The sequence below is a fragment of the Danio rerio genome, chromosome 2, assembly GCF_049306965.1.
Source record: "Danio rerio strain Tuebingen ecotype United States chromosome 2, GRCz12tu, whole genome shotgun sequence".
Classification (NCBI taxonomy): Eukaryota; Metazoa; Chordata; class Actinopteri; order Cypriniformes; family Danionidae; genus Danio; species Danio rerio.
Genome location: NC_133177.1, coordinates 22,608,057 through 22,635,593, shown reverse-complemented (window position 1 = coordinate 22,635,593; position 27,537 = coordinate 22,608,057). Strand labels below are relative to the sequence as shown.

The window sequence follows — 27,537 nt, the reverse complement described above, 5'->3', positions numbered from 1 at the left end:
GATGGTGAGGCTGCACATTACTTGTTGGCTGAGGAGAGGAAAATGTAACATCAGGCAGTGGTTGACTTGGCAGTGTAGGAGGTGGGTACATCGAGTTATACAAGACTGATCCTAGATATGTAACAGGAAACTGACCAGGGCTAAAAGGATGTGTGAGCTGCAAGGGCTGTGACACAGATTGGGTAAGGGCTCGGCTTGAAGGTGGTGGATAAGAATACTGTCGTATTTGATAAGAAGGAGCACTATGGGTACCTGTAGTCTGACAGGCCTGTTGTGTTACCACTGGGAGAGGGTTATGGGGTGCAGCAGAGAATTCAATATGACCGGGAGGATGCGTATGCTGCCACGACTGCAACCTGGATGAGGTAGTAGGTGCATGGCTTAGAGGAGATTCAAGCTGTTGTGGAGGTTGAAGATGAAGGGTACTAGTTTTAAGCATGGACTGCTGTATGTATCTACCCTGATTTTTAACTTCCTTTATTAACTGCTGTAACAGGGTGGTCTGAGCATCAGAAACAGGAGCCATTTGGGAAGCAAAGGGGTGTTCAGCATCAGGGGTTTGTGCTCCCTGTATTTAAACAAAATACAAAGATTTGATCAATTATTCATTCCATAATTTACCATAAAAATCTGATATGGTTTTGAGACATGGTTTAAAGAAATATTATAGTACTGAACAAACAACATAATAAGAGTGTGCAATGTATAATTGTGAATAGTCATCATACTGAAACATGCATTTCATTGATTCTCGCCAGTACAGTTCATGTGCTCTAGAACTTTTTTATTCCAGGACCCACCAAGGCAAGTAATTCAATCTCAAGACCCACCATAATATTTTAATATGGAAAAATGGGTAAAAAAAAAAAAAAAAAAAAAGGTATCCATTCAAAGCAGTCAAAAATATATGGTGTGTGGCTTTTTGGATTTTGCGATTTAAAAATGCACAAAATGAGGCTCGAAGTGCTTTTTGTGGGACGCTGGCTGTAACTGTGATCATTTTTTAGTTGAAAAAAAAATACTCTTCTTTTTTTTAGAAGAGAATATGATCAACCTTTGATCAAGCCCCTTGATTATGCAGGCCCCGTCACATCACAGTAAATTCAACTACTAGTGTATATTGTCATAAGAAACTGAATAGCTTTTTGATCGATTACTACAAGCTGGGAAAACGTCAGGTAAATATGCCAATGCAATTAACGTCATTGCTGAATAGATCTAATATTTACACATTTGCTTGAGGAAGGAATGATGACGGTAGTTACATTACTATATTTTCCATAACATCTTTGTCCTTCCATAACATTAGCTGACGTTAAAACTAACAGATAGCACTATAGCTATTTATTGATTAGCAATCTGTCAATGTTGGGATTTTAAAATATGGGACAACAAATAGCTTCAAATGATAGAATACAGAGCAAACATTAAAAAATATTTACAATAAAATAAAAAGTTTAGCCTTTTAAAATTAATGGCCTATACAGAAATTAAATAAAGCTATACAATGTATTTCACTTTTAATAGTATTTGCATTTTGATTAAAGTTACTATAGTTATTTAGTGAAGAGCAGCAAAGGAATCTCTCATTGTGTTTTGTTTGATAACAGAGGTGTTAATGTAAGAATGCACAGATCTATAATGAAGCATTCGACTACTTAAGTAACTGTTTGTGCTCATTTAAGAGAAAATTTGTTGTGTTTAAAATAAAACACGCAGGACGGAGCAAAAAAAACCAAAAAAAAACAATGAAAAATAAAATAAGCACTTTTGCGACGGTCCCTTACTGAGAGTCCCTTACTGCTAAACGCAGATTGCCAGGGCTTAAGGGCGAATTAAACCAGGCTTCAAACGGAGCAGTGCTCGTAATGTTGAGTGAAAAAAAGACAGCTGTGAAACAACCAGCTTTGTCTTTTTGTAGGAAGCACACTTTAGATATTTTTAGGGTAAGAGGTGTTTGAGTTATTGCCGTAAATCGTACTGGTTTTGATTCACGGCAATGTAAATATAGCTGCAGCTGTGTGACGTTGCGCGACCCACCTTTGTTCACTGTGCGACCCACTACTGGGTCGCGACCCACAGTTTGAAAACCCATGCTCTATAAAAGATGATTATGGTCTTTAGGAAACTAGAAGTCTTGAAGTCCTCCTAGTCCACCACAGTACAGTCTGTTTTGGTAAATTTACAGCCATAATCTCAACATTAAACACACTGCCATTACACACATCTCATGTCAACTGCTGTTGTTAATTCTTTAGATGCATTTTTTGGTGAGGGATCATATGGCTGCATCTATGGAGCAAACTTTTGGCAAGGATGGCTTTGAGGAATTATAATTTCGCTACAGTATCAATATATATTTATAATATATATAAATTGCACTTGACACATTGGGAACATAATTGTAACATGTTTGATTGTTGATTGTGTTTTAAACAGGCAAATAAACTGAAGTTTTATTGCGAAAGCACCTCGGTTCAACGCTGATCTTTCTTCTAGCCTGGTCCCGTTCTATTAGCAGTTTGTCTTAATCCTGTCCAGAGATCCAGATACTACTACAGCCTGACCTGTACATCATAATCCTGGAACGTCTCTCACCTTGACAAGACTTATTTGACTTTAAGGTGTCTTACTGAGGCTCCATCAATGAAGACTCAGCAAGGTGTATCATGCAGGAAACAGTGTCCCTCAATCTGTGCTGCCATTGTGGGGTGTTTCATCGAGACATAAAACTGGAGAACCTGCAGATCAACACAGACAGACTTGGTCAAGCTGATGGGCTTCTCCAGTAAGAGTCTGCAGATATTCTGTGATACGTATTGTGCAAGATTCTGTGATATGTATTGTGCAATAAACTTGTGGTTTGAGACTTGCTATGACTAGTTAAACTGGTGTCTTTAATAAACTAAACCACACTAAATAACAAATAACAACAAGAACCAAAGGGTCAGTAACTTTAAGCCTGAGTTCATGAGTCTCGGTTATGAGAAAACCAGTTTAGACAGAAACAGTAAAGATGTGACTGTATTTCAAGCGTCAACAGTCAAAATCTCTTTCCTACAGGAACTCAAGAATTCTCTCCACTGAGTAATTGAATTGAATTGAATTGAATTTGATACATGAAGCATAAGAAGTGCTTTTATTCAGACTGGTGTTTGGCTGTTTTTCTCATTTCAGACACACTGATGATCTGAGCCTGGATCGTCAAACAGTGAGAGGCCGTTCATCACAGCATAGAAAACTATACAAATCAAGAAACATGAAAGGAAAAGTATCACCTCAAGCAACCAAATTTTGAGCAATTTCATGCAAATGTCAACCCTGAAAAGTTTTCTCCAAAATAGCGAAACCCTTTGTAGGTTTTTGTGTGTGTGTAGGCTTGTGTTTTACAGTGCTGTAAAATACTCAAAAATGTCTCGGCCAATGTTTTCAAGCAATTATTTTTTGCACATCTGTCACATCCAAAAATGTGAAATAAAATAAAAAACTATCATGTTTGTTTTATAGAGAGCCAACTCTTATTCTTTTAATTAGCATTATTGCAAAGTACAGTTGAAGTCAGAATTATTAGCCCCCCTGAACTATTCGCTCCTTTGTTTATTTTTTCCCCTATTTCTGTTAAACGGAGAGATGTTTTTAACACATTTCTAAACATAATAGTTTTAATAAGTGTAATGGAAATTCATTTTAGATAAACATGTGTAGTGGAAACTTACAGCAGAAACAGCGGAGCACCTGATGCACGTACAGAATGGGTCTTATTAGGATTTGACCTTGCAAGCAGTACAAACTAGATAGAACAGTGAACATACTTTGCTTCAGTGTCTCATTCTGTAGAAACTGTCGTCAGAATGGGCAGTATTAGGGTTTGACCTTGTAAGTAGTAAAAACCAGATAAAAGGGTGAACACACTTGACTTCAGTGTCTCACTCTGCAGAAACTGTTGTTGCTGTATGACTGTGACCTTCTTTGCAAAGAATAAAACTTTAAAAAGACATTTCGAGTAAGACTTTGTTTCTTGACCACAGAGAGCGCCTCTTTAAAGAAAATTGCCACTACAATTTGGTGTCAGAAGTGGGATGTCTTGGAGGAACTTTTCCGGACCCTGCGGACGGTGACTGATCATCCTGGGACTTCGTGTCACAGCCCTGCCCCGCTCGATTGAGGGTTGAGGGGCCGACCGCAGGGCTCGGAAGGAAAACCCACTGACATCTGGGAAAAAGAACTCAAGTGGCATCTTAACTCTCTGGTAAGAGAGAAATTAACAGAAAAAGAAAATTGAACAGTTTTGGGCATTTGATTAGGCAATTAAAAGGGTTTTTCACTGTAATTTGGGCCATCACCATGCTGGTAGATCTGTCTCTGTGGGATAGCAGCGTGATTAATGCAAGTGAGATCTGACATCAGGCAAGGATCGAGACCTTTTTACAAGTGAGATCTGGCATTTAGCTAAGATCAAGACCTTACACAAGTGAGATCTGGCGCCTGACTAAGATCAAGACCTTTTTAACACGTTTGGCTAGCTAACTGCGATTTACTCCCGGAAGGGGGTTGAAATCAGGGGGCTGTGCGATTTACTTCCAAAAAGAGGTTGAAAGCAAGGGCTGTGCGATTTACTTCCGGAATAAGGTCGAAATCAGGGGCCAAGCGATTTACTTCTAAAAGGGGGTTGAAATTGGGGGCCACAAAATTAGAGCTGGAAAGCTTAACTTTTCGATTTTAGGTGAAAAATCGAATTCTGTTGGAGACGTCCGACAGATTAATAGGTACCGAAAAAGTCCAGGGGAAAGATTGTTGCCAGCTTGGGGAAGTCTCAAAGCAGAATAAAAAAATATGATACACCGGTTTTTTGGAATATGGGAAATTTATACGGAAAAAGAAAAAAAAAAGAAAAAGGCATGCAAGAGATAGGAAAACAATAAAGTATCACAAGTTTCTAAGGGAAAAGGAATGTTGAGTGTTACTAGGTTAAACATAATAAAAAAAAGGAGATAAGAAGGCAAAAGGAAAAGCAGGTTGACTTTGCGAAAGGCATGTGTGTGTCGTGTGGAGACACTGTTGATTGTTGGCTCAGGGAGGCAGATAAGAGGCAAAGAGGAAAATGCTGCAGAGGCAGCTGGCATGTAGGGAAAAGAATGAAGGAGATAAAGTGAAGGAAAAAGCAAATGAAAAAATGTGAACGTGTGAATGAAAGAGTAATTAGCACTACTAATCCTTTCTATACATCTGTTTCCATACATGTACTGCCGTACCATCACTATCCCGTGGCTGAGCTGCGAGCCCTGAGAACTGACCCAAACCTTAACTGCTACTATCCCAGAAGACCTCCGACCGCACCAATGAAATTCCCACCTCAAGCGAGTGGAGGACATCTGTTTGAACTGGAGAAATGGACATTTAACGAACATTCTGCTGTGTGCTCAACATGCGGAAGACAAGCTGACAGTGAAGCAAGAGCAAGACAAGAAGAAAGCAGAAAGGGAGCTGTGCATGGCTCTGGTACAAGTGGCCAACCAAAGATCCAACCAAGACCTGACAACCAAAAATACCACAAGTTCAAAGGTGACAAAGGTATCAAGGGGGAGAAAGATACCAGAAGATGGAGAAACTGGAATGTGACGTATGGCGATGAAACCTGCAGAGCCTGTGGTGCACGTGACGAGAAACGGAACCAAATGTCTGCGCTTGCCACCGAGATGGACTTTTGGTCAAGGATTGACCTGAAAGGCGCAAACCAACAACGAGGAGCTGATGTGCGGAGAGGGAAAAGCAGAAAGGAGGGGGGTCTGGGCAAACAGCCAACAGCTACAGTAAAGGGAAGTGAACATTTTTTTACTAACATGTTAAATGCAGACACATTTTTATACACACATATTCACATACACTGACATACTGGCTCTCTGCAATGAAGGAAAAGCTTGCATTTCCCACTGTAATTTTGATCACAGTAATGTTGATCATTTTTCTGATGAAATGGCATTGTTTTAATAGTCAAGCATTTTTTTTAATATGCCAAAATATTCTATGTTGATTGAGAATACATTGGTTGAGTTTCTAGCTGATAGTGGAGCTAGCATATCTTGCATACGACTATGTGACCTGCAGTGTGAAATACCTTTAACAAACAAATTTCACGAGTCTCTGTCTGCATCTGGTCATACAGTGGTTGAGCGATTTAAAGCTCCGCTGACCTGTGAGACAGAGGGGGGTAAAATTTTAACATATGAATTTGTTTGTTCACCAAAATGCCCCGTTCCTATCCTCGGAAGGGACATTTTGTGTAAACAAAAGTTGTTTTTAACAGCAGATTCCACTGGTGTGAGAGTGATTGAAGGAGAGGAATTTTGTTGTTTACAAATTGAATCACAAGCACCGAAGTGGGCTTATGAATGGCTGGTTGAAAACAATGAGTGGGCTAATTCAATTTCCAAATTGGCTAAAGAACGTGTAAAACCTTTTGACATTGATATAATGTCTCCTGGTGAACTGCATTGTACGTCACATGTCGTAACTGATAGGGATGCAGAGTTTGAAAAGGCTTGGTTTGAGGCAAATGTGAATGAAACTTTGATTTTAGAGAAAATGTACTGGAAGGATAGTCTGTGTGCAGTTTCAGTGTCTCTGTCAGAAAAGCAGCTTTCATTCTATCTCATGTCAGCACAGGCTGTGCCTCACATATCAGTTTGCAAGGGTAAACATCAGTCTTGGGCTGATTTAGGCCCGTTTGTGAAGCAGTGTGTTGAAGCCGAAGACTGAGCGCTCTCTCGCAGGCCTTTAGGGTGGACAGTGAAACTGAAACAGCTGTTTTAAGAACTGTGACTGTGACTGACAAACTTTGCGTAAAGAACTCTTGCATGGTTGACTTTAACGCTGCAGACATACACCCAGCTTTAGCAGAAATACCAAGTGAATTATGGGCTAAAAGCAAGTATGATGTTGGTTTAATCAAAGGTTGTGATCCAGTGACAATCACTGCATAATCTGATCACAGACATTGTCAACAACAATATCCTTTGAAAAGGGAAGCCATTGAGGGCATTACCCCCGTATTTGAGGTTTACTGAAACAGGGTGTTATTGTACCATGCAACAATTCTGAGGTTCGCACCCCTATTTTTTCTGTAAAAAAGATAAGGGATAATGGGATGCCTACAGAATGGCGTTTCGTACAGGATTTACAAGCAGTAAATGCAGCTGTCAAACAAAGGGCTCCATTAGTTCCAAATCCGTACACGATTTTGTCACAAATTCCTGAAAAATCACAATTCTATTCAGTGGTTGATCTGGCTAATGCATTTTTCAGTCTGCCAGTGGACAAAGACAGCCAGTTTTGGTTTGCATTTAATTTCAATGGCAAAGGCAACACCTTTACATGTCTGTGTCAGGTGTCTGTTTCACTTTATAAAATGAAGCGTTGTTAAGAGGTTTGGAACCTTTGACCCTGACAGCTGGAACTGCTTTGTTACAGTATGTTGATGACCTGTTGATATGTGCTTAGAATGAAGAGATGTGTGTGAAAGACACTGTGACTCTCCTTAAGCATTTGGCTAAGGAGGGCCACAAGGTTAGTTTGACAAAATTGCAGTTTGGTAAACAAAAGGTAACTTTTTTGGGGCACGTCATTACACCACACAGCAAATCTCTGTCTGAAAAAAGGGTGAGTGGTATAAAAAATGTACCAAAACCACAAAAAAACAAAAAAAAAACCAAATGTTGTCTTTTTTGGGTATGTGCTCATATTGTCGCACATTTATTCCAAATTATGCAATTTTGGAACAACCCCTGAGAGCCCTAACACTAGGGAAGGGGATGAAATCCACTGACAAACTAGGGTGGACGACAGAGGCAGAGCAGGCATTTGTAAACATGAAATTACAAATGGCTGAAGCCCCTGCATTGGGTTTACCTGTACCAACAAAACCATTTGTTCAGATGGTAGATCAGAGGAGTGGGTTCATGACGTCATTGCTCCTACAGAACCATGAAGGTAGACTGTTAAACAATGTACTGGTTTGAATGCAGCTACTCTTCTTCCTACTGAGGAAGGTGGGTGTAAGATTCCCCTAAATTAGGCACCAGATTCAGCGTGGTTCAGCAAGTCGACTTGGAGACAGGAGAAGAGACCAAACTGTAGTTAGAATGGTTTATTCTGCAATCTAACACACACAGGATGAGCAGGGATAGATATACATAGTGGGCTGACCTCTAAAAGTTACACAACGGAAGGAAGACACTTCTTAATATGGGCATACTATACAAGCAACATAAAGAGGAAATGTATAGCGCGGGACTTTCCACTGGGGGAGCAGCCTGCAAGACTGAAACCAGACGTTGACCTTAGACCTCCGACGCACACACATACACACACAAAACCACAGGAGCTTCTGCTTCTCATGCAAGCACACTTGAAAGAGGACAAAATGTTCTCTCAGTCCCCTCTTTTAGGCCAAAGGCCTAACGCAGAGGAATCTTATCATACCGTTGACCCATCATACTGTCCATTGTGGCATAGATTCGATTGATTAAACATTGCAAGAGAAAAGGACCACAACAACAAATAAGAAGGAAAATAATACATACAGGAATTATCATAGTAAGGAAAGGAGTCACCCAGCCGAACAGACCCATCATCCAACCCCAAGTTGTGTCGGGAACATAATCTGAAGTCATGGCAATTTTTAACCCTTGGAGAGTAGACATAGCAGTACTCATTTACATACCCCCCCCTGGGATGCTGTTAAGAGATCTAGAGCCATTCTATTTTGCAATACCATGGTACGTAGATTACCCAGCTCCTTATTCTGGGCCTCATTAAATTTTTTTTTTTTTTTTTTTTTTTTTGAGGCATTCAGAAATAGGCCCATGCGATAGTCCAGGGTCTCGATTCTTAGTAGAGCTTTTCCCACACCTATTTGCGGAAATAGAGCCAATACCACTTTGTTACCAGTGGTCCATACCTTGAAATCCTCGGGCACATCAGTACCCCATACAGAGTCATGGGGCTTAATTTCAGGGACACTGCGTTTAACTCTTTGCTGTACTGACAGGACCTGGGCTGTCACAATAAAAGTGTGACCAGTCACATGCACAGGAGCACACTGCCCCGTCCAGTTGGCCGGTAGTGACATGTAGGCGTTTTTCCCACACAACCACCACCCACCCTGGACCACATAAGTGCCATTTGAGGGTCCTGAGATGTCGACTGGGGCCCCCTCTCCCGAGGAGGCAATTTGTTGACAGTTAACAGTGCTTCCCATGAAATGAGAGCCCATGGTCTGGTTATAACACACAGGGTGTGTAATAGAATGGTTAATAAAAAACCTTGTGGCTAATAGGTGAGGGTTTAGCGTGGCCAAATTTTACCCAAAATAGAGCATCACATGTACCATTTCTAATGCCAATCCGGTATGGATCGTAGTCATCGACAATTATATATGGATTCTGGTACCCTGATCCTGCAAAACTGGCAAAACATTTAGCAGAGGTCTTATTCATGGGTTTGGCATAAAGAGGGGTTTGCTTGGCTGAATGAGGCATAACAGAACATACATAACAACCAGATACATTATATGACCTAGCTAAAACTTTCACATATTGATACCACATATTAGTTCCAATAGGATTGTCAGCCCCATCCTCTGCCCATCCGAATTCATGATCATGTGTCCAGCGTTTCAGCCTGGCTGCATTAGCTTGAGCAACAAGAAAGAGAAACAGTCCAATTGTCCGCAGCAAAAAGGAAGTCATGCTGACCCTTGCCTTAAGGTAGACAGTGCTACGTGTTTAGCTCCCATCTGTCTCCCAAACGCAATTGTGCTGCTGTAGAGGTGAATTGCAGCTGTAGAGGTGTTGTCTGTGCTGAGGGGGCCCCCAAAATCTGTAAAACAAAGAGAGTCTGCAGACAGATTATCATAGTACAAAACTTATACATTTTTATTATTCAATAGGTGCTCGTTTTATCCTGGTTGCATGGATCCACTGTGGAGAAGAGGAGGTTAAAACGGCGGTTCTGGTTACAGCCACGACATCCGTCGGGGGGCCATATTTGGGGTCCCCCAGTTCTGTGCTCATTTTATTGAACTGTCTAATCATTACTCTGTCACCAACCTTAAAGGGGTGTGTTGGGTCTACCGGCATCGGGGCTGAACCAGAATGTATGTTAGTCCAGTATGCATGCAATGTTGTTAGTAGCTGTTGTGCACATTCACTCATATGAATATCCAAAGAACCGTCACCCAGTGTGGTACCCCTTTGCCTCCATGGTGAGGGAAAGGGTCGTCCCATCACAGTCTCATAAGGAGAGAGACCGTGAAGACTTTTGTGAGGAAACATCCTCATGTCTGCTAAAACGAGAGGTAGCAAGGCGAGCCAATTTGAGTGCCCTGCATGTTGCATAGCCTTTCTTAATTTATCCTTAATAGTCCTATTAGTTCGTTCTACTATACCAGATGATTGTGGATGGTAGGGAATATGTAGCTGCCAATTAATTTGGAGTTCTTTAGCTAGATTTTGTATTACTTTCGCAGTAAATGAGGTTCCCTTATCTGAGTCTATGGCACATGGTATACCATATCTTGGAATGATTTCTCTTGTCAAACATCTGACAACTGTATTAGCATCTTCCTTACTGCATGGGAAGGCTTCAACCCATTTTGAAAATTTGTCCACAAAAACCAGTAAATATTTATTAGGACCCCTCTTTGGCAGATGTGTGAAATCTACCTGCCATTCCTGAAAAAGTGTTTCAGGAAGGGGCAATTGTTGATGTTTAGCTTGAGGTTTAGTGATATTATTTTGAGCGCATATCAGACATCTATCTAAGGTGTTATTAACATGATGTTGTAAATTATAAATTATTAATGCACAAAAAGGAACTCATTGTGTCTATTACCCCTCTTCGGCCGCGGTGTGTAACACCGTGAAACTCGCGGACGAGAAAAGGTGCACAGGATGATGGCAGGCATAAACGGCCCTTGCCATCTAGCATTATTCCATTAGGATCAGTCGTGGCGTCACATTCAGACCAGTAATTATGGTACTAAGTATTTAGTAAGCTGCTGTTTTAGATGTGTCAGGAGCTCCTCCTGATCATCTTTCCACGCGAGGCGTGTTTTTATACGAGTGCGTGTCTTTTTGCCCTCATCTGTTTCTTCCTTAATTGTCTCTGTGTGTACTATATCATGCTTGGGATCAAGAGCAGGTATTTTTGTTGTCATTTCGTCATCGTCATAGGACGAACCCATTTTGCTTTAGAGGATAAATCGATAATCTGCGCCAACCAACTGACAATGGCGTGAACTGCGCAGCAACATGTCTACAAATTGCAGTGGTTTATCAACTTCGGGCAGAAGAGATATGAGATCCTTCAGAACAGAGGGTGAGGGCGGAATTATCTCTATCCCTCGTGGTTTAGCAACCCACACGGCAGCCACATTAGAGGCTGGAGTAGCGTCTTCTGTGCTGTTAGAACGGTCTGGTTTATTTTTTATAATTTCTGTCAGGGGCGGATAAACAGAAGATATTATAGGGGGAGTGCTAGCAGCAGAGCATGAAACTGCAGGCTGAGGCCCCGTGTAAGGGGGTGGTGATATCATAGTTGTCTTAGCAGCTGCGAGAGAGCCCCTCTTATCTGCCTCACGGGCAGTATTGCTTCTGCTTTTGGGTTTGGGGACAGATTTCAAAATGGTTTTAGGTGTAAAAATGCCCTTTTTATCTCTCCATATAGAGCTCATTGTATACCATGTGTCATATCCATTTATCATATACTGATCATCCCACTCAGGATCCCCATATCCTTCATATGTTAATTTATAGGCTGATTGGAGAGCACCTGGATCAAAGGTTCCTTCCCTGGGGAAGTCTCTCCACTGGGATTGCCCCTCTGTCCACCCAGCTAAGTTGGACAGCCAAGGTTCAGTATAAAATCCCCAGCCACATCTATCCATCCACTCTTTTGGAGTTTCACTAGGTTCTGGTTTTGGATATACCTGACCCATGATGCTGAAGCTGGTGCACTTCAAAAATTATCAATTCAATAAATTCCCCTGATTTGTGGAACCCAAATTTAATCGGGTACGACAACACAAATCCTTCTGCGCAACTTACTACCGCATAAGGAAGTGACAGGATACTCTGTGCCAGTAACACAGACGTCAGCTGCTTGTGGAACCCAAATTTAATCGGGTACAACAACACAAGTCTTACACAATCCCCTGAGATACACCGGAACAGGCAGTGTGAATAAAAATTCTCTTACCTGATCATAAAACAAAGAGAGTCTGCAGACAGATTATCATAGTACAAAACTTATACATTTTTATTATTCAATAGGTGCTCGTTTTATCCTGGTTGCATGGATCCACTGTGGAGAAGAGGAGGTTAAAACGGCGGTTCTGGTTACAGCCACGACATCCGTCGGGGGGCCATATTTGGGGTCCCCCAGTTCTGTGCTCATTTTATTGAACTGTCTAATCATTACTCTGTCACCAACCTTAAAGGGGTGTGTTGGGTCTACCGGCATCGGGGCTGAACCAGAATGTATGTTAGTCCAGTATGCATGCAATGTTGTTAGTAGCTGTTGTGCACATTCACTCATATGAATATCCAAAGAACCGTCACCCAGTGTGGTACCCCTTTGCCTCCATGGTGAGGGAAAGGGTCGTCCCATCACAGTCTCATAAGGAGAGAGACCGTGAAGACTTTTGTGAGGAAACATCCTCATGTCTGCTAAAACGAGAGGTAGCAAGGCGAGCCAATTTGAGTGCCCTGCATGTTGCATAGCCTTTCTTAATTTATCCTTAATAGTCCTATTAGTTCGTTCTACTATACCAGATGATTGTGGATGGTAGGGAATATGTAGCTGCCAATTAATTTGGAGTTCTTTAGCTAGATTTTGTATTACTTTCGCAGTAAATGAGGTTCCCTTATCTGAGTCTATGGCACATGGTATACCATATCTTGGAATGATTTCTCTTGTCAAACATCTGACAACTGTATTAGCATCTTCCTTACTGCATGGGAAGGCTTCAACCCATTTTGAAAATTTGTCCACAAAAACCAGTAAATATTTATTAGGACCCCTCTTTGGCAGATGTGTGAAATCTACCTGCCATTCCTGAAAAAGTGTTTCAGGAAGGGGCAATTGTTGATGTTTAGCTTGAGGTTTAGTGATATTATTTTGAGCGCATATCAGACATCTATCTAAGGTGTTATTAACATGATGTTGTAAATTATAAATTATTAATGCACAAAAAGGAACTCATTGTGTCTATTACCCCTCTTCGGCCGCGGTGTGTAACACCGTGAAACTCGCGGACGAGAAAAGGTGCACAGGATGATGGCAGGCATAAACGGCCCTTGCCATCTAGCATTATTCCATTAGGATCAGTCGTGGCGTCACATTCAGACCAGTAATTATGGTACTAAGTATTTAGTAAGCTGCTGTTTTAGATGTGTCAGGAGCTCCTCCTGATCATCTTTCCACGCGAGGCGTGTTTTTATACGAGTGCGTGTCTTTTTGCCCTCATCTGTTTCTTCCTTAATTGTCTCTGTGTGTACTATATCATGCTTGGGATCAAGAGCAGGTATTTTTGTTGTCATTTCGTCATCGTCATAGGACGAACCCATTTTGCTTTAGAGGATAAATCGATAATCTGCGCCAACCAACTGACAATGGCGTGAACTGCGCAGCAACATGTCTACAAATTGCAGTGGTTTATCAACTTCGGGCAGAAGAGATATGAGATCCTTCAGAACAGAGGGTGAGGGCGGAATTATCTCTATCCCTCGTGGTTTAGCAACCCACACGGCAGCCACATTAGAGGCTGGAGTAGCGTCTTCTGTGCTGTTAGAACGGTCTGGTTTATTTTTTATAATTTCTGTCAGGGGCGGATAAACAGAAGATATTATAGGGGGAGTGCTAGCAGCAGAGCATGAAACTGCAGGCTGAGGCCCCGTGTAAGGGGGTGGTGATATCATAGTTGTCTTAGCAGCTGCGAGAGAGCCCCTCTTATCTGCCTCACGGGCAGTATTGCTTCTGCTTTTGGGTTTGGGGACAGATTTCAAAATGGTTTTAGGTGTAAAAATGCCCTTTTTATCTCTCCATATAGAGCTCATTGTATACCATGTGTCATATCCATTTATCATATACTGATCATCCCACTCAGGATCCCCATATCCTTCATATGTTAATTTATAGGCTGATTGGAGAGCACCTGGATCAAAGGTTCCTTCCCTGGGGAAGTCTCTCCACTGGGATTGCCCCTCTGTCCACCCAGCTAAGTTGGACAGCCAAGGTTCAGTATAAAATCCCCAGCCACATCTATCCATCCACTCTTTTGGAGTTTCACTAGGTTCTGGTTTTGGATATACCTGACCCATGATGCTGAAGCTGGTGCACTTCAAAAATTATCAATTCAATAAATTCCCCTGATTTGTGGAACCCAAATTTAATCGGGTACGACAACACAAATCCTTCTGCGCAACTTACTACCGCATAAGGAAGTGACAGGATACTCTGTGCCAGTAACACAGACGTCAGCTGCTTGTGGAACCCAAATTTAATCGGGTACAACAACACAAGTCTTACACAATCCCCTGAGATACACCGGAACAGGCAGTGTGAATAAAAATTCTCTTACCTGATCAGATGTATCCCGGACGAGCCCCCAATTCTGTAAGATTCCCCTAAATTAGGCACCAGATTCAGCGTGGTTCAGCAAGTCGACTTGGAGACAGGAGAAGAGACCAAACTGTTGTTAGAATGGTTTATTCTGCAGTCTAACACACACAGGATGAGCAGGGATAGATATACATAGTGGGCTGACCTCTAAAAGTTACACAACGGAAGGAAGACACTTCTTAATATGGGCATACTATACAAGCAACATAAAGAGGAAATGTATAGCGCGGGACTTTCCACTGGGGGAGCAGCCTGCAAGACTGAAACCAGACGTTGACCTTAGACCTCCGACGCACACACATACACACACAAAACCACAGGAGCTTCTGCTTCTCATGCAAGCACACTTGAAAGAGGACAAAATGTTCTCTCAGTGGGGAAGAGCATTGTTGTTTAACAGCACTTGAACAGGTGTGTACACCACCACCTGACCTTTCTGACGAACCACTTGAAAATTGTGACAATGTACTCTTTGTGGATGGGTCACCATTTAAAGATCCACAAACAGGCCAGAATAAAGTTGGTTACGCTGTAACAACTGAATTTGATGTGGTGACCTCTGGGAAATTGCCAGGGCACTATTCTGCACAGGCCGCAGAGCTTGTGACGTTGAAAGAGGTGTAAATTGATGGCAGAAAAAGAGGCTACCATTTACACTGACTCAATATATGCATTTGGGGTAGCTCATGATTTTGGGGCTCTGTGGAAACAGAAAATTTCTAAAGTCTGATGGTCGACCAATACTTCATGCTCCTTTAGTGGCAGCGCTGCTGGATGCGATTTTACTACCTGACAAACTGGCCATTTGTAAATGCGCGCAGCGCACACTAACAATAAAGATTCTGTTTCTGTAGGTAACTCTAGGGCAGATGGAGCAGCAAAAGTCGCGGCGTCCCAAGACAAGGACAACTCTGAATGTTCTTTGCTATCTGTTGGTGATAACAATGACGTGTGTTCTTCTTTGCAGGATATGCAGACCTTCGCGATGATGGCTAGAGTAGAACAAGTGGAGACAGTCTGGCTGTGTGATGAAAGATAATGTGTGGAAGTGTGCTGAGGGCAAGGCGTGTTTACCAAAACATTTTTTCAATATTATGCGAAATTACTTCACGGTAAAGATCATGTGTCAAAAACAGCAATGGTTGCACAAATGAGGGAACTGTGGTTAACAAAGGGGTTCACTACATTTGCGGACAATTTCTGTAGACGATGTGTAAATTGCAACACACATAATGTGGCCAGAGCGATAAAAGTTCCACAATCTCATCCACCTTCAACAGGGCCATTTGAATATTTGATGATGGATTTCATTGAATTGTCCCCATGCAATGGGAAAAGGTACTGTTTGGTGATGGTTGACATGTGGTCAAAATGGGTTGAAGTTTTTCCAACCTCAAAACAAGATTCAGCTGCGGTAGCAAAAGCGTTACTGACTGAAATTGTGCTGGGGAATACCACGAAAAATAAGTTTAGATAATGGTACTCATTTTGTTAATAAAGCAATCAAACAAGTGGGCCAATATTTGGAAATTGATTTGAGAACATACATGTATTGTAGTTACCATCTGGCTTCAGGTGTAGCTGTGGAAAGAGAAAATGGCACCCTGAAAAACAAATTGGCAAAATGTTGTGAAGACACAGGGCTTACATGGGTTCAAGCTCTACCCATTGTCCTGATGTACATGAGAATGAGAAAAAGATCAAAAATGAATTTGAGCCCGTTTGAAATTCTCTTTGGTAAACCACCGCGTGTAGGTGTGAATGGGGGAAAACAGCAGCTACCCTCAACAGATGTGTGTGAGAATGACATGTTGAATTACTGTAAAGAATTGTCTCATGTGTTGTCCGATGTTTGTGTGCAGGTAAAGGCTGCACAGGGGAAGGCTGCTGAGAGACCACTGCACAGTCTGAGGCCTGGCGATTTCGTGGTGTTGAGGGACCTAAGGAGAAAGAGCTGTAGAGCGAAACTCTGGTTGGGTCCATTTCAAGTGCTACTGACCACCGAGACAGCAGTGAAGGTCGCAGAGCGGGCGACGTGGGTGCATGCTGGGCACTGCAGGAAAGTTCCATCACCTGAGAAGGATTCCACTAGGGAATAGGAGAGAAAGAGGGACTCTGAAGCTGCCTGAAGAAAACAGCAGGCTGCTATCTGAGTGAAGCAAGGTCACAGCTGGGGAGAAACGACAAGGTCAAGAGGTGTGTGTGTGAGACAGTAACTTCTGAATACAACACCAAGCAGCAAACAGACGGAGGAGAAAGCGACCAAAAGAGAGGTGAATAAGCTGTGATTGACCATCGCATTAAAGATCTGAAGATGAACGAAAAGATTCGCTGGCATCCATTCCGAGTGCCAGGTATGTGTGGGCTGAAAAAAAACACGCTGTGGCTGACGTTGCTATCATTGACATTATGTTACTTCATCTTCCTTGCTCTGGAACTGGCAATGGAGTGTGTGGATTGAGACAAACCACACTGATGTTGCTTGTAGCTGCCGTCAGAAGCAATGCTTATATATTACACTCTATAAACATAAACTTTACATTAAAAAAGTCAATAAATAGTTAAAATGTTCAAATTAATCATTAGAATAAATAAGTAATGTATATTTGTTGTTAATGCATGTTAATTCATTTAAAGTTATTTAACTAAAACTATAAGGGGGAGGGGGGAACCTTTTCTTGTTTTGTTTAGCTTGGGAATTATTTCATTGTTGCAATGAAGATATTCTTCCGATCCACTACAAGTAGTTCAGCCACAAGGTGCTGTGCTAAAACAAGTTTTTAAGGTTTAAGAAGTGCAAAGAAGTTTGTTTAAGAGAAACTGCAACCCTTCAAGTTTATTCCTCTTGAGTTAGAGGCCAATGAGGTATGTGTCGTATGGTGTTAACGTATGTGAACATGTATGATTATGTGTCCGTATGTAATGTATAATTAGCCAATTAAGTGTATTTCTTTTTTTTTATTGGAAGAATATGTACAATTACAGAATGTTTGCAAATATATAAAAAAGATCCTCCACATTTTACTTATGCAAAAAATAAATAAAAATACATTTAAAAGATATTAAAACAAAAATTTCCTTCTATAATTATTAGGTACAAGTGATTATATTACAACTTCATGTCCGTATATATATATATATATACACACACATACACATATATACACACACACATACACACGTACATACAAATTTTCCCCTTGGTCTACTAACACAATTTACAGAGTCTACATATGAATATGTAAACCATTATCTGAATTGACAGAGGAAAAAACTTATCATTACAGAAGGAAAAAACAAACAAAATATATACGCACTCAAACAAAATAGATCACAGTATGCAAACGAAAATAAAACCCTATAATACCCCCCCCCCCCCGTCAGTTTCCGTCTGTAGTGCACACCCTTAAGAAAGATTACTGAAAATGGGAGCTGCCATATGATTTAACAATATCCCCATCAAACAACTGTTCCATTTCTCCCTTCCAAGTACCTTATGAAAGGTTCCCATATTTAAAAAAAATTTGGCTTTTTATTCTGTAAATGGTACCGTATTCTTTCTAAATGGAGTGTGTTTGTGAGTTCACTGAGCCATAATTTGAAAGAGAGAGGAAGTTTATTTTTCCAGAATGTCAGAATAAGTTTTTTGGCTGTTAAAAGGCCATAAGAAATTATTTGTTGCTGAGACTTGGACAATCCAAGCTCGTGCTTTGAAACCCCAAACACAATTAAAAATTCATCTGGATCAATAGTTTGCCCTGTGATTTCAGAAAAAACTTTAAATATTTTGCACCAAAAGTCCTGTAAGCTAGAACATAAGGCATAACTATGAAGCAGCGATGCGTCAGATATTTTGCATTTGTCACATTTTGAGAGACGATTTGAAAAATTTTAGAAAGCTTTGTTTTTGAGTAGTGCAATCTATGTAGAATTTTGAATTGGATAAGTTGGTGTCTGGAGTTTATGGAGCAGTTATGTATTTCTTCCAGACACTCTGTCCATGTTTTATTAGGAATCTCTGATCCTAGCGCGTCTTCCCAAAGTTTTTTGATCGTGGATGTTGTGGGCGATTGGTGGGTTTGAAGGGTGTTATATATGCGGGAAATCATTTTCTCCATACCAAAATGGTCCTTCAGACAAATGTCAAGACAGGAAGGATTGATTGTTGTGGATTTCAAGTAAGAGTGTACATAGTTCCTGACTTGCAAGAACCTAAAAAAATTACTTCTGTGAAGCTTATATTTTTCTTGGATTTCTTGAAAGGTGGCGAAAGCACCATTCTGGTAAAGATCACTAACTGTGTAAATTCCTGCATCTTTCCATTGTGAAAAGCCTTTATCTAGTGTAGAAGGTATAAAGGAGGGGTTACCGGCTATTGGCATTGATAAAGGTAGTGGTTCCACCTTAAAATGAGATTGGATTTGTCTCCAGGTGCGAATAACACTGTTAATAACAGGGTTGTTTCTATAAATTTCTTTTTTAGATCTTATTGGTGAAAGAATGACAGCACCAAGATCGTAAGGGGTACATTCATCCTGTTCTATCCCGAGCCAATCCAGCTGTCTAGAGTTATCATGTAGTATTATTGATATAACTCTGAGATTAGCTGCCCAGTAATAACAGCGGAAGTTTGGGAAGGCCAGACCCCCCACATTTCTAGCTTTGGAAAGGTGCACTTGTTTAATTCTGTGATTTTTGTAATTCCAAATAAAGGGCAAAGTAATTTTGTCAAGTTGTATAAAAAAAGATTTAGGGATAAACACTGGTATGTTTTGAAACAAATATAGTAGTTGTGGCAGGAAAATCATCTTAATGGCATTTATTTTACCTATTAATGAGAGGGGGAGGGTCCTCCAGAACTGAATATTTGATTTTAATTTTTCTAAGAGAGGAGTAAAGTTAGCTTCTTTTAAAAAGCTAAACTTCTTTGTCACAGTTATTCCTAAATAAGTAATTATATCGATGGCTAATTTAAAACGAAGTGGGTAGATTTGTGAGAGGTCCTTAAGACCGACTGGCATGAGTTCACTTTTATTTAAATTAATTTTATAACCTGAGAATGAGCCAAATTCTTCAATAACTTTTAGTAAAGTTGGAATACTATTTGCAGGTTTTGTTACATATAAAAGAACATCATCAGCGTACAATGAGATTTTGTTCGTTGTGTTTTTAGTGTTAAGTCCATGAATTCTCTCGTTCGTTCGAATTGTTTCCGCTAGGGGTTCAATGGCCAGGGCAAAAAGAAGCGGGGAGAGTGGACAGCCTTGACGTGTACCCCTAAATAAATTAAAAGGATGCGACAAAGTTCTGTTTGTGAGTATTCGTGCCCTAGAGTTTTTATATAAAGTTTTTAGCCAAGAAATGAATCTTTCCCCCAGTTGAAATTTATGTAAAAGGGCAAATAGGTAAGGCCATTCTACCCGGTCAAAGGCCTTTTCGGCATCTAAGGACAAGATCACTAGGTCAGACCGGTCTGTTTGGGAGGAGTATAGTATATTAAACAATCGACGTAGATTGTTAAAAGAGTTACGGCCTGGGACAAAGCCAGTCTGGTCAGGTTTCACTAGTTTTCCTACCAATGTGTTCATTCTGATGGCTATTGTTTTGGCTAATATTTTTTGATCCACATTAATGAGGGATATTGGCCTATACCCCTCAACCTCTTCAGGATCTTTTCCTTTTTTAGGTATAACTGTAATTACTGCTTCATTAAATGACTGGGGTAGTTGTCCGTCCTCCAGAGCTGAGGAAAACATATCAAGCATATAAGGCGTTAACAAATTGTTTAATAATTTATATACCTCACAAGGGATTCCATCAGGGCCGGGGGCTTTACCTCCTTTAAGTGACTTTATTGTATTCTTTATTTCATCTAAAGTAAAATCTGCTTCTAGAAATTCTCTATCCTTTTGATCTAGCGTTGGTAAATTACAGCTGTTTAAGAATGTTTCTACAGCCTTGGGATCCTTGTAATCACTTGAATATAGAGATTCATAATATTGTTTAAAACGATTATTAATGTCTTTGGGGGATAATGCGTAAGTCCCAGATTTTGATTTAATTCGATGTATTGCACGGTCATTTTCAAGCTTTCGTAGCTGTCTAGATAACAATTTATGTGGCTTATCACCAAACTCAAAAAATTTTTGTCTCATAAACATTATAGAATTTGAAAGCTTTTCAGATATTAATTTGTTATAGTGATATCTCAGATTTAATATTTCTTTATATAGATCTAAAGAAGGCGTAATAGCATTCTGCTCATCAGGTTGTTTAATTTGTTTTTCCAAATCTATTAAGGTAGCTTTGTTTTTCTTATTCTTTGCCCCTTTAAATGATATAAAACAGCCTCTTAGATATGCTTTAAAAGTGTCCCACAGAAGTGAAGGAGAGATGTTTGGTTGGTTATTAGTTTCAAAAAATATTTTAAGTTGTGTTTGTAAATACTCACAAAATTTTTCATCCTTTAGTAGATAGGGGTCTGCCCGCCACAATGGTTGAGTATTACCAATTTCTGACAATTTCAGGGCAATTGTAATTGGGCTATGTTCTGAGATCAGAATATTATGATAGGTGGCCTTAAAAGTGAACGGAATTAGTTTTAAATCTACCAAAAAATAGTCTATTCGGGTGTAAACATTATGAACTTGTGAGTGGAAGGAGTAATCTCTTCCAGTTGGGTTTGCTAACCTGGACACATCATTGATATTATAATTTTTAATATATGTTTTGAGCAGTTCTCTAGATTTGGATGGGGGAGCACGCTGAGTTGACGATCTGTCTAAATATGGATCTAAAACACAATTGAAATCTCCCCCTATAATTAAATTTGTGGATGAGATATCAGTGATGTGAGAAAACACATTTTGAAAGAAGCACGGATTATCAAAATTTGGTCCATAAATGTTAACCAAGGTTATTGGTGTTGAGAATATTTCTCCTGTAACTAATTAAGTGTATTTCTTTACATGTTGAATTTGCACTTTATCTTTTGGTTGTATGTATGTTGTTCATTACGTGCAACATCACCTTTAAAGGGTTAATTGAAGTTTATGTATTTCTTTTCGTAGTTCTGACGGCAATATTGGGACATAAAGGAGTGCAAGGCTAGAATGTACAAGACATACTACAGACTCCTGTCCAAATAAATGTCAGTTAAAATCAAGAACGACTTGAGCCTTTGTTTCATCTCGAGGGTAGTAACATTGCTATTATTATCACTGAGTGTTCTGTTGTTTTCATTAACCTGATTCCAGGAAACCATTTCTGACATTGTAGCCGACATGAGAATGGCCGTAAAAGAGCCTAAGAACGCTAACAACTGATGGCTAGATTGGCTGTCATTTAAGTGGGAAACTGGATCTACTGGGCCTTTACTGTGATGTTACCTGTATTGGGGTGGGTCTAGTGATATTACGTTGTCTGCCATGTATATTCAGATTTGTATCATGGTCAGTGGGCAGACTGATTACATCTACAACATCCCATCAGATGGTAAAGATGGCGGTTAACAAAGAGGGTATGAATGTTGACATGGGTCATGATTTTTATTGTGACTTTGACGATAGCAGCAGCTACATGGATATGGATAAAGAAAAACTGTAAACAAATTGAGAACAAAATTTAGGTGAAGGCTGTTACTTAATTGAGAAAATATTTATGAACTTAACTTTTTGAAGTTTAAGATAACTATCTGCTTGCTTACGTATATGTATTTTGGGTCTTTCCAAACAAAAACAGCAAAACGCATGAGTTGGTATGTTCTGTAACAAGTCTTAAAAGAGTGATCATTTGCTTGAAAATCGAGAGAAGAGTGTAAATGTGATGTTTAAGAGTACAGAAACAACAATGTGTTTCTATGTTTGTGAGTGTTATTGATGAATTGATGATGTAGAGTGTTGTGTTGTGTGAACAAATCAATAATGTGAAAATAACAGGCAATTTCTGTGATTTAAACCTCTGAGGGGTGACTGAGGGTCTGATTTCGGTCAGGAGCGCAATAACAGTGATTATTCGTTTAGCCCGGCTCCCAGGGAAGAGGGATGTTTTGAAAGGTAACTCTTAATGGGGAAACTATATTAAGAAGAGTGTTTAAACATCTCTAGTGTATTTGATGTGAGCAGAAACCTGTTAAATGATTAACCATTGTGATTTTAGAAATCAATTGAAAAATGAATTTAATAATGAGTTATCAATGAATGATAAAAAGAGAGGAATTGTAATGGAAATTCATTTTAGATAAACATGTGTAGTGGAAACTTACAGCAGAAACAGCGGAGCACCTGATGCACGTACAGAATGGGCCTTATTAGGATTTGACCTTGCAAGCAGTACAAACTAGATAGAACAGTGAACATACTTTGCTTAAGTGTCTCATTCTGTAGAAACTGTCGTCAGAATGGGCAGTATTAGGGTTTGACCTTGTAAGTAGTAAAAACCAGATAAAAGGGTGAACACACTTGACTTCAGTGTCTCACTCTGCAGAAACTGTTGTTGCTGTATGACTGTGACCTTCTTTGCAAAGAATAAAACTTTAAAAAGACATTCCGAGTAAGACTTTGTTTCTTGACCACAGAGAGCGCCTCTTTAAAGAAAATTGCCACTACATAAGTCATTTCTAATAACTTATTTATTTTATCTTTGCCATGATGGCAGTAAATTATTTTTGACTAGATATTTTTCAAGACACTTCTATACAGCTTAAAGTGACATTTAAAGACTTAACTAGGTTAATTAGGTTAACTAGCCAGGTTAGGGTAATTAGGCAAGTTATTGTAGAACGATGGTTTGTTCAGTAGACTATCGAATAGAAATATAGCCTAAAGGGGCTAATAACTCTGTCCTTAAAATGGTTCATAAAAAATTAAAAACTGCTTTTATTGTAGCCTAAATAAAACAAATAATACTTTCTCCAGAAGAAAAATATTATCAGACATACTGTGAAAATTTTCTTGCACTGTTAAACATCATTTGAAAAATATTTAAAAAAGAAAAAAAATTCAAAGGGGGGCTAATAGTTCTGACCTCAACTGTATGTTGTATACTGTAAACTCGCTAAAATTTTTTGGCCACATCCATAAAACATGTTTATTTTCCTCATTTAAAATGTAAAAAATGTTAACAGATTATTATTTTTCTGTTTCCAGAACTCTGTGTTAAGTTGTTTTGGTAAATATAAACAAATGTTTCAATGTAATGTTAAAATTTTTTCTGTGTATTTAAGTTTTAAGTTTTGACAGCAAATGTCTCATCCATAATGCTAGAATTGGACTTTTATAAAAGATAAATGTAGATATTACATCTTTCCTGATTTTTGAGTCCTACCATATAGAAAATAATACTGTACAGTGTAATACTGAGAAAGCAGAAGTAAAGTTAATAATCTGACTCTCTCATCTCCTCCAATGTTCTGCACAGAATATTTCCACCAGATTCAAGTCTGAAAACCCAAGCAAGCTAATTGAGCTGAGGAAAATCATACTCTGTCAGCACTGACTGTACTTTAATATAAGCTAAATACCTCTAAACAGCTTATACACTGATCACAGTTCTTAGTGTAACTAAATGTTAAATATTTTCTTTACGATTGTTTTCTACTGGAAACTGATTAAGTGCTTTATTTGCCTTTTTTTGTAGAAATAACTTAGACATGAATCTCTTCACTGTGATCCTGCTCTGTCTATGATGAATTATTCAATCACTAACAAAGCCACATCAAATATGTAAAGAATGTTTATTTGTGTTCTGTACATTGATGACATGTTAGAAATACATGATATTTATAAGAAATAGATCATTTTGTACAGGTTTAACTGTCTTCATGTACCAATCTCTGCTTTGCTATATGCAAATATACAATGTGCTGGTCATTAATAGTAGACCTGTTGTCTAACTGGTCTAAATCCTCCACATCTGTCTTCTTTAGACTGGCTGATGTGTGTCGTCGATGCTCTGGTTTCAGCTGGCGCTGCATTTTCAGCTCCTCCAGCATCCACACAGAGTCTCACAGACGCAGCAGAGGAAGCTCAGGATCAGGAAGCTGTTCTCTGCAGTTCCTCTGCTACATCTGCTCACCTTCTACAAATCATTGAAAGCATTTATCTACACTGACTCTAACAATGCAAAGCCACGACTGCTGGCATTCAAATAAGTGTAATGCCACTGGCCACCTGTTCACTGCAACCAGGGGTGGCGCTCAATGTCATCTAAACTGGGCCGATCTGCTGGCGCTGCACTGAGACACCAGCGAATCAGCTGACGGCACTCTGTTCCACACAACACAGCCTTCAGAACCACAAAAGCACAAACTTCTGCTCGCTCACCACATCATCTTCATCTCTTACCTGTCGACAGCTTCCTCGGGAAGTGCAGTCTGCTTTTGGACGTGACCCTCTGTGCGCCTCTGAATGGGAAACAGTCGCACAGGATGTTGTAGAGAGTCACGCCGATGGACCAGACTGTCAGTGGAGAGGCATGATAGCGATGATGCCGAAACCACTCAGGAGGAGCAAAAGCTGGAGTGCCTGAGAGACACAAGAAGAGCACAAACACACACTCTAAAGGCTCCAGTACACACAAACTCCCTTTGGAGAATCACAGCAAGTTCACAAACATCCTCAGAGCGTTTCCTTCAGTCACACAAACCAACCTGCAAAGTATCTGTAGGCCGAGTCCTTCATCAGATCTCCACAGCCGAAGTCCAGCAGCTTGATGTCGTGTGAGTCTGTGGAGATCAGCAGGTTCTCTGGCTTGACGTCTCGGTGCAGGACGCGGCGGCTCTCGCAGTGTTTCAGCGCCGCGATCAGCTGCACCAGCACTTTCTTGGCCAGAGGCTCGTCCAGACAGCCGTTCTCCTCACAGAAACTCTGGAGATCTTGGCAAGGAGCCGGACGCTCCAGGATCAGGACGTAGCGTCTGCGATGGTCAAACCAGTCCAGCAGCTGCAGGACACTGGGGCAGACAGGAGCTGAAGAGACGCGGGTCATCAACGCCACCTCCAGTGGCAGACGACCCTGACCGTCCTGCAGGACAAATGCTTCGTTACATCCAGGACTGAATCAAACACAACAGATTCACGCTCAACTTACAACTTTCAGTCTGGTGTCCGTCGGCTCTTTAGACACGTACTTGATGGCCACCTGTAGACAGATAAAGCACAGTAAATCAGCCCTGCCTGATCGGGACACGGGACATTTACTGTCATCAACATTTCTAAAGCCTGTCTGAATGAAGGAGTGAAGGAAAAGTCTTACTGGCAGTCCATCAGACCTGCGGATCCCAGCAAACACAGAGCCGAATCTGCCTCGTCCCAGCAACGGGCCCTTGGCATATTGGTCTGCAACACAGAAGAGCAGCAGAAATGTGTTGAAGAGAAAACATGAGTTGAGTCTCTTTAATGACCAATCATTTCACAACTGAGTCTCCACTATAAGCCTGTGCTGACCTCTGCGAGAGCGTTTGGCAGGTCTCCTAGACGAGGTGGACGCCGTTTGCTGCTTCCTCTTCCTCTGATCTGTGGACACTGAATCGGCCAACAGGGAGGACAGAGGAGCCAAATAACCAGGAAGCCCACCAGAAGCGTCCCGTGTCTCTGTGTCCTGAACTGCTGTCTGGGTGAAAGCTGCACTCCTGGATCTGGAGCGGCCTGAGGATGAAATATCACAGACAGCAAACACTGATTATTGATTATTAATAAAACATCACTCACTGTCAGTGGTCACACTGCATTATTACAATCATTACAACTGATTCAAGGAATAAAATACTTTCTCAATAAGTCTGTTTGTTTCTTTATTAAATAAAACATCATTTATTAGTTAGAGGGGGATATTTTAAGATTATATGGCTTGATTTACACAATCTTCTTCATATTCATTTATTAAAACACAGTAAAACACAACATAAACATAGCAATAATAAACAAATGTCAAATGAAGAACACTCACTTCCTCTTTCAGCCATTTGCGCCATGAAGACCGTCCTGCAAAACTCCACCACAAGAGAAAATACAAACAAGAGAAAATATAATGACAAATCAATAAAAGACAACTGAAATGTCAAACAAACAAGTAGAAAAAAAGGCACAAACTAAAACAGAAATGACAAAAGAGCAATAAAATAAGCGTCTTAACAAGTAATCTGAACGATTAAAATAATTATATATTCTTTTCAAAGAAAAAATCCTCCGATGTCGTCCTGGAAAGAAAGTCTCCTCTCAGAAATCCTCAGGGCTTCTTGAAGAATCAGTTTCAGCACAAAAGTCTCTGCAAGTCTCTGAATTCGCCTCGTCTCTCAACCAAGATTTTCAGCGCTTTCAGTGTTTATATATCGAGTCATATAATAACACGCGTTACTATAGCAACTCAAATTTGAAAAATCACGCATGTGGAAATTCAATAATTAATTAAATAATTAAATAATGAATAAAATAATCAACAGACATTTTATACATTTATTAGAATTATCCTTTAACCAGCCAAACACAATGATTTTCCTTTTGAGGAATATTATTTATTCCTAATTAATATTTATTAAAAAGTGGGACCTAATTGCTCAATGCATGCTCAATCTATCCCAGATATGGCTCAACAATGTCAACTAATTGACGCGAAAAAGACGTAATTACTTTGATAATTAAAAACGTCGCTCATTTATACTCATTTGTACATTTACTGAAGCGATTTAGAAGAATATCTGAAACCGAATTTTACGAAGTTAACGAGCCAGCTTTTATTTATTTACATTTATATATTTATTTATTTACCTATGATAATAATGATTATTATTATTTTTGTTGTTGTTGTTGTTATTATTATTAATATAATATTTTGCTAAAAATATATAATTTCAGTATTGGAT

General features: G+C 39.9%; 1 protein-coding gene across 5 annotated transcripts in view; it reads right to left on the bottom strand.

The window, feature by feature from the left end:
• Positions 1 to 27,043, bottom strand: part of pimr50 (Pim proto-oncogene, serine/threonine kinase, related 50) — a 38,671-nt gene extending 11,628 nt beyond the window's left edge. The window contains exons 1-8 of one of the 5 annotated variants that reach the window (XM_068222413.2): positions 26,625 to 27,043; positions 26,123 to 26,323; positions 25,932 to 26,014; positions 25,767 to 25,817; positions 25,328 to 25,700; positions 25,023 to 25,202; positions 24,849 to 24,944; positions 24,395 to 24,756 (exon numbers count right to left, since the gene is read on the bottom strand). In XM_068222413.2, the coding sequence (XP_068078514.1) occupies positions 24,853 to 24,944; positions 25,023 to 25,202; positions 25,328 to 25,700; positions 25,767 to 25,817; positions 25,932 to 26,014; positions 26,123 to 26,323; positions 26,625 to 26,649 (1,005 nt within the window). In that variant the 5' untranslated portion in view covers positions 26,650 to 27,043 and the 3' untranslated portion in view covers positions 24,395 to 24,756; positions 24,849 to 24,852. Of the gene's footprint in view, positions 1 to 2,388; positions 2,742 to 24,394; positions 24,757 to 24,848; positions 24,945 to 25,006; positions 25,203 to 25,327; positions 25,701 to 25,766; positions 25,818 to 25,931; positions 26,015 to 26,122; positions 26,324 to 26,624 lie in introns of those variants that run through there. The other 4 variants (XR_012383894.1, XR_012383895.1, XM_017357323.4 and 1 more) reach the window with 4 other exon arrangements.
• Positions 27,044 to 27,537: the final 494 nt, after the last annotated feature.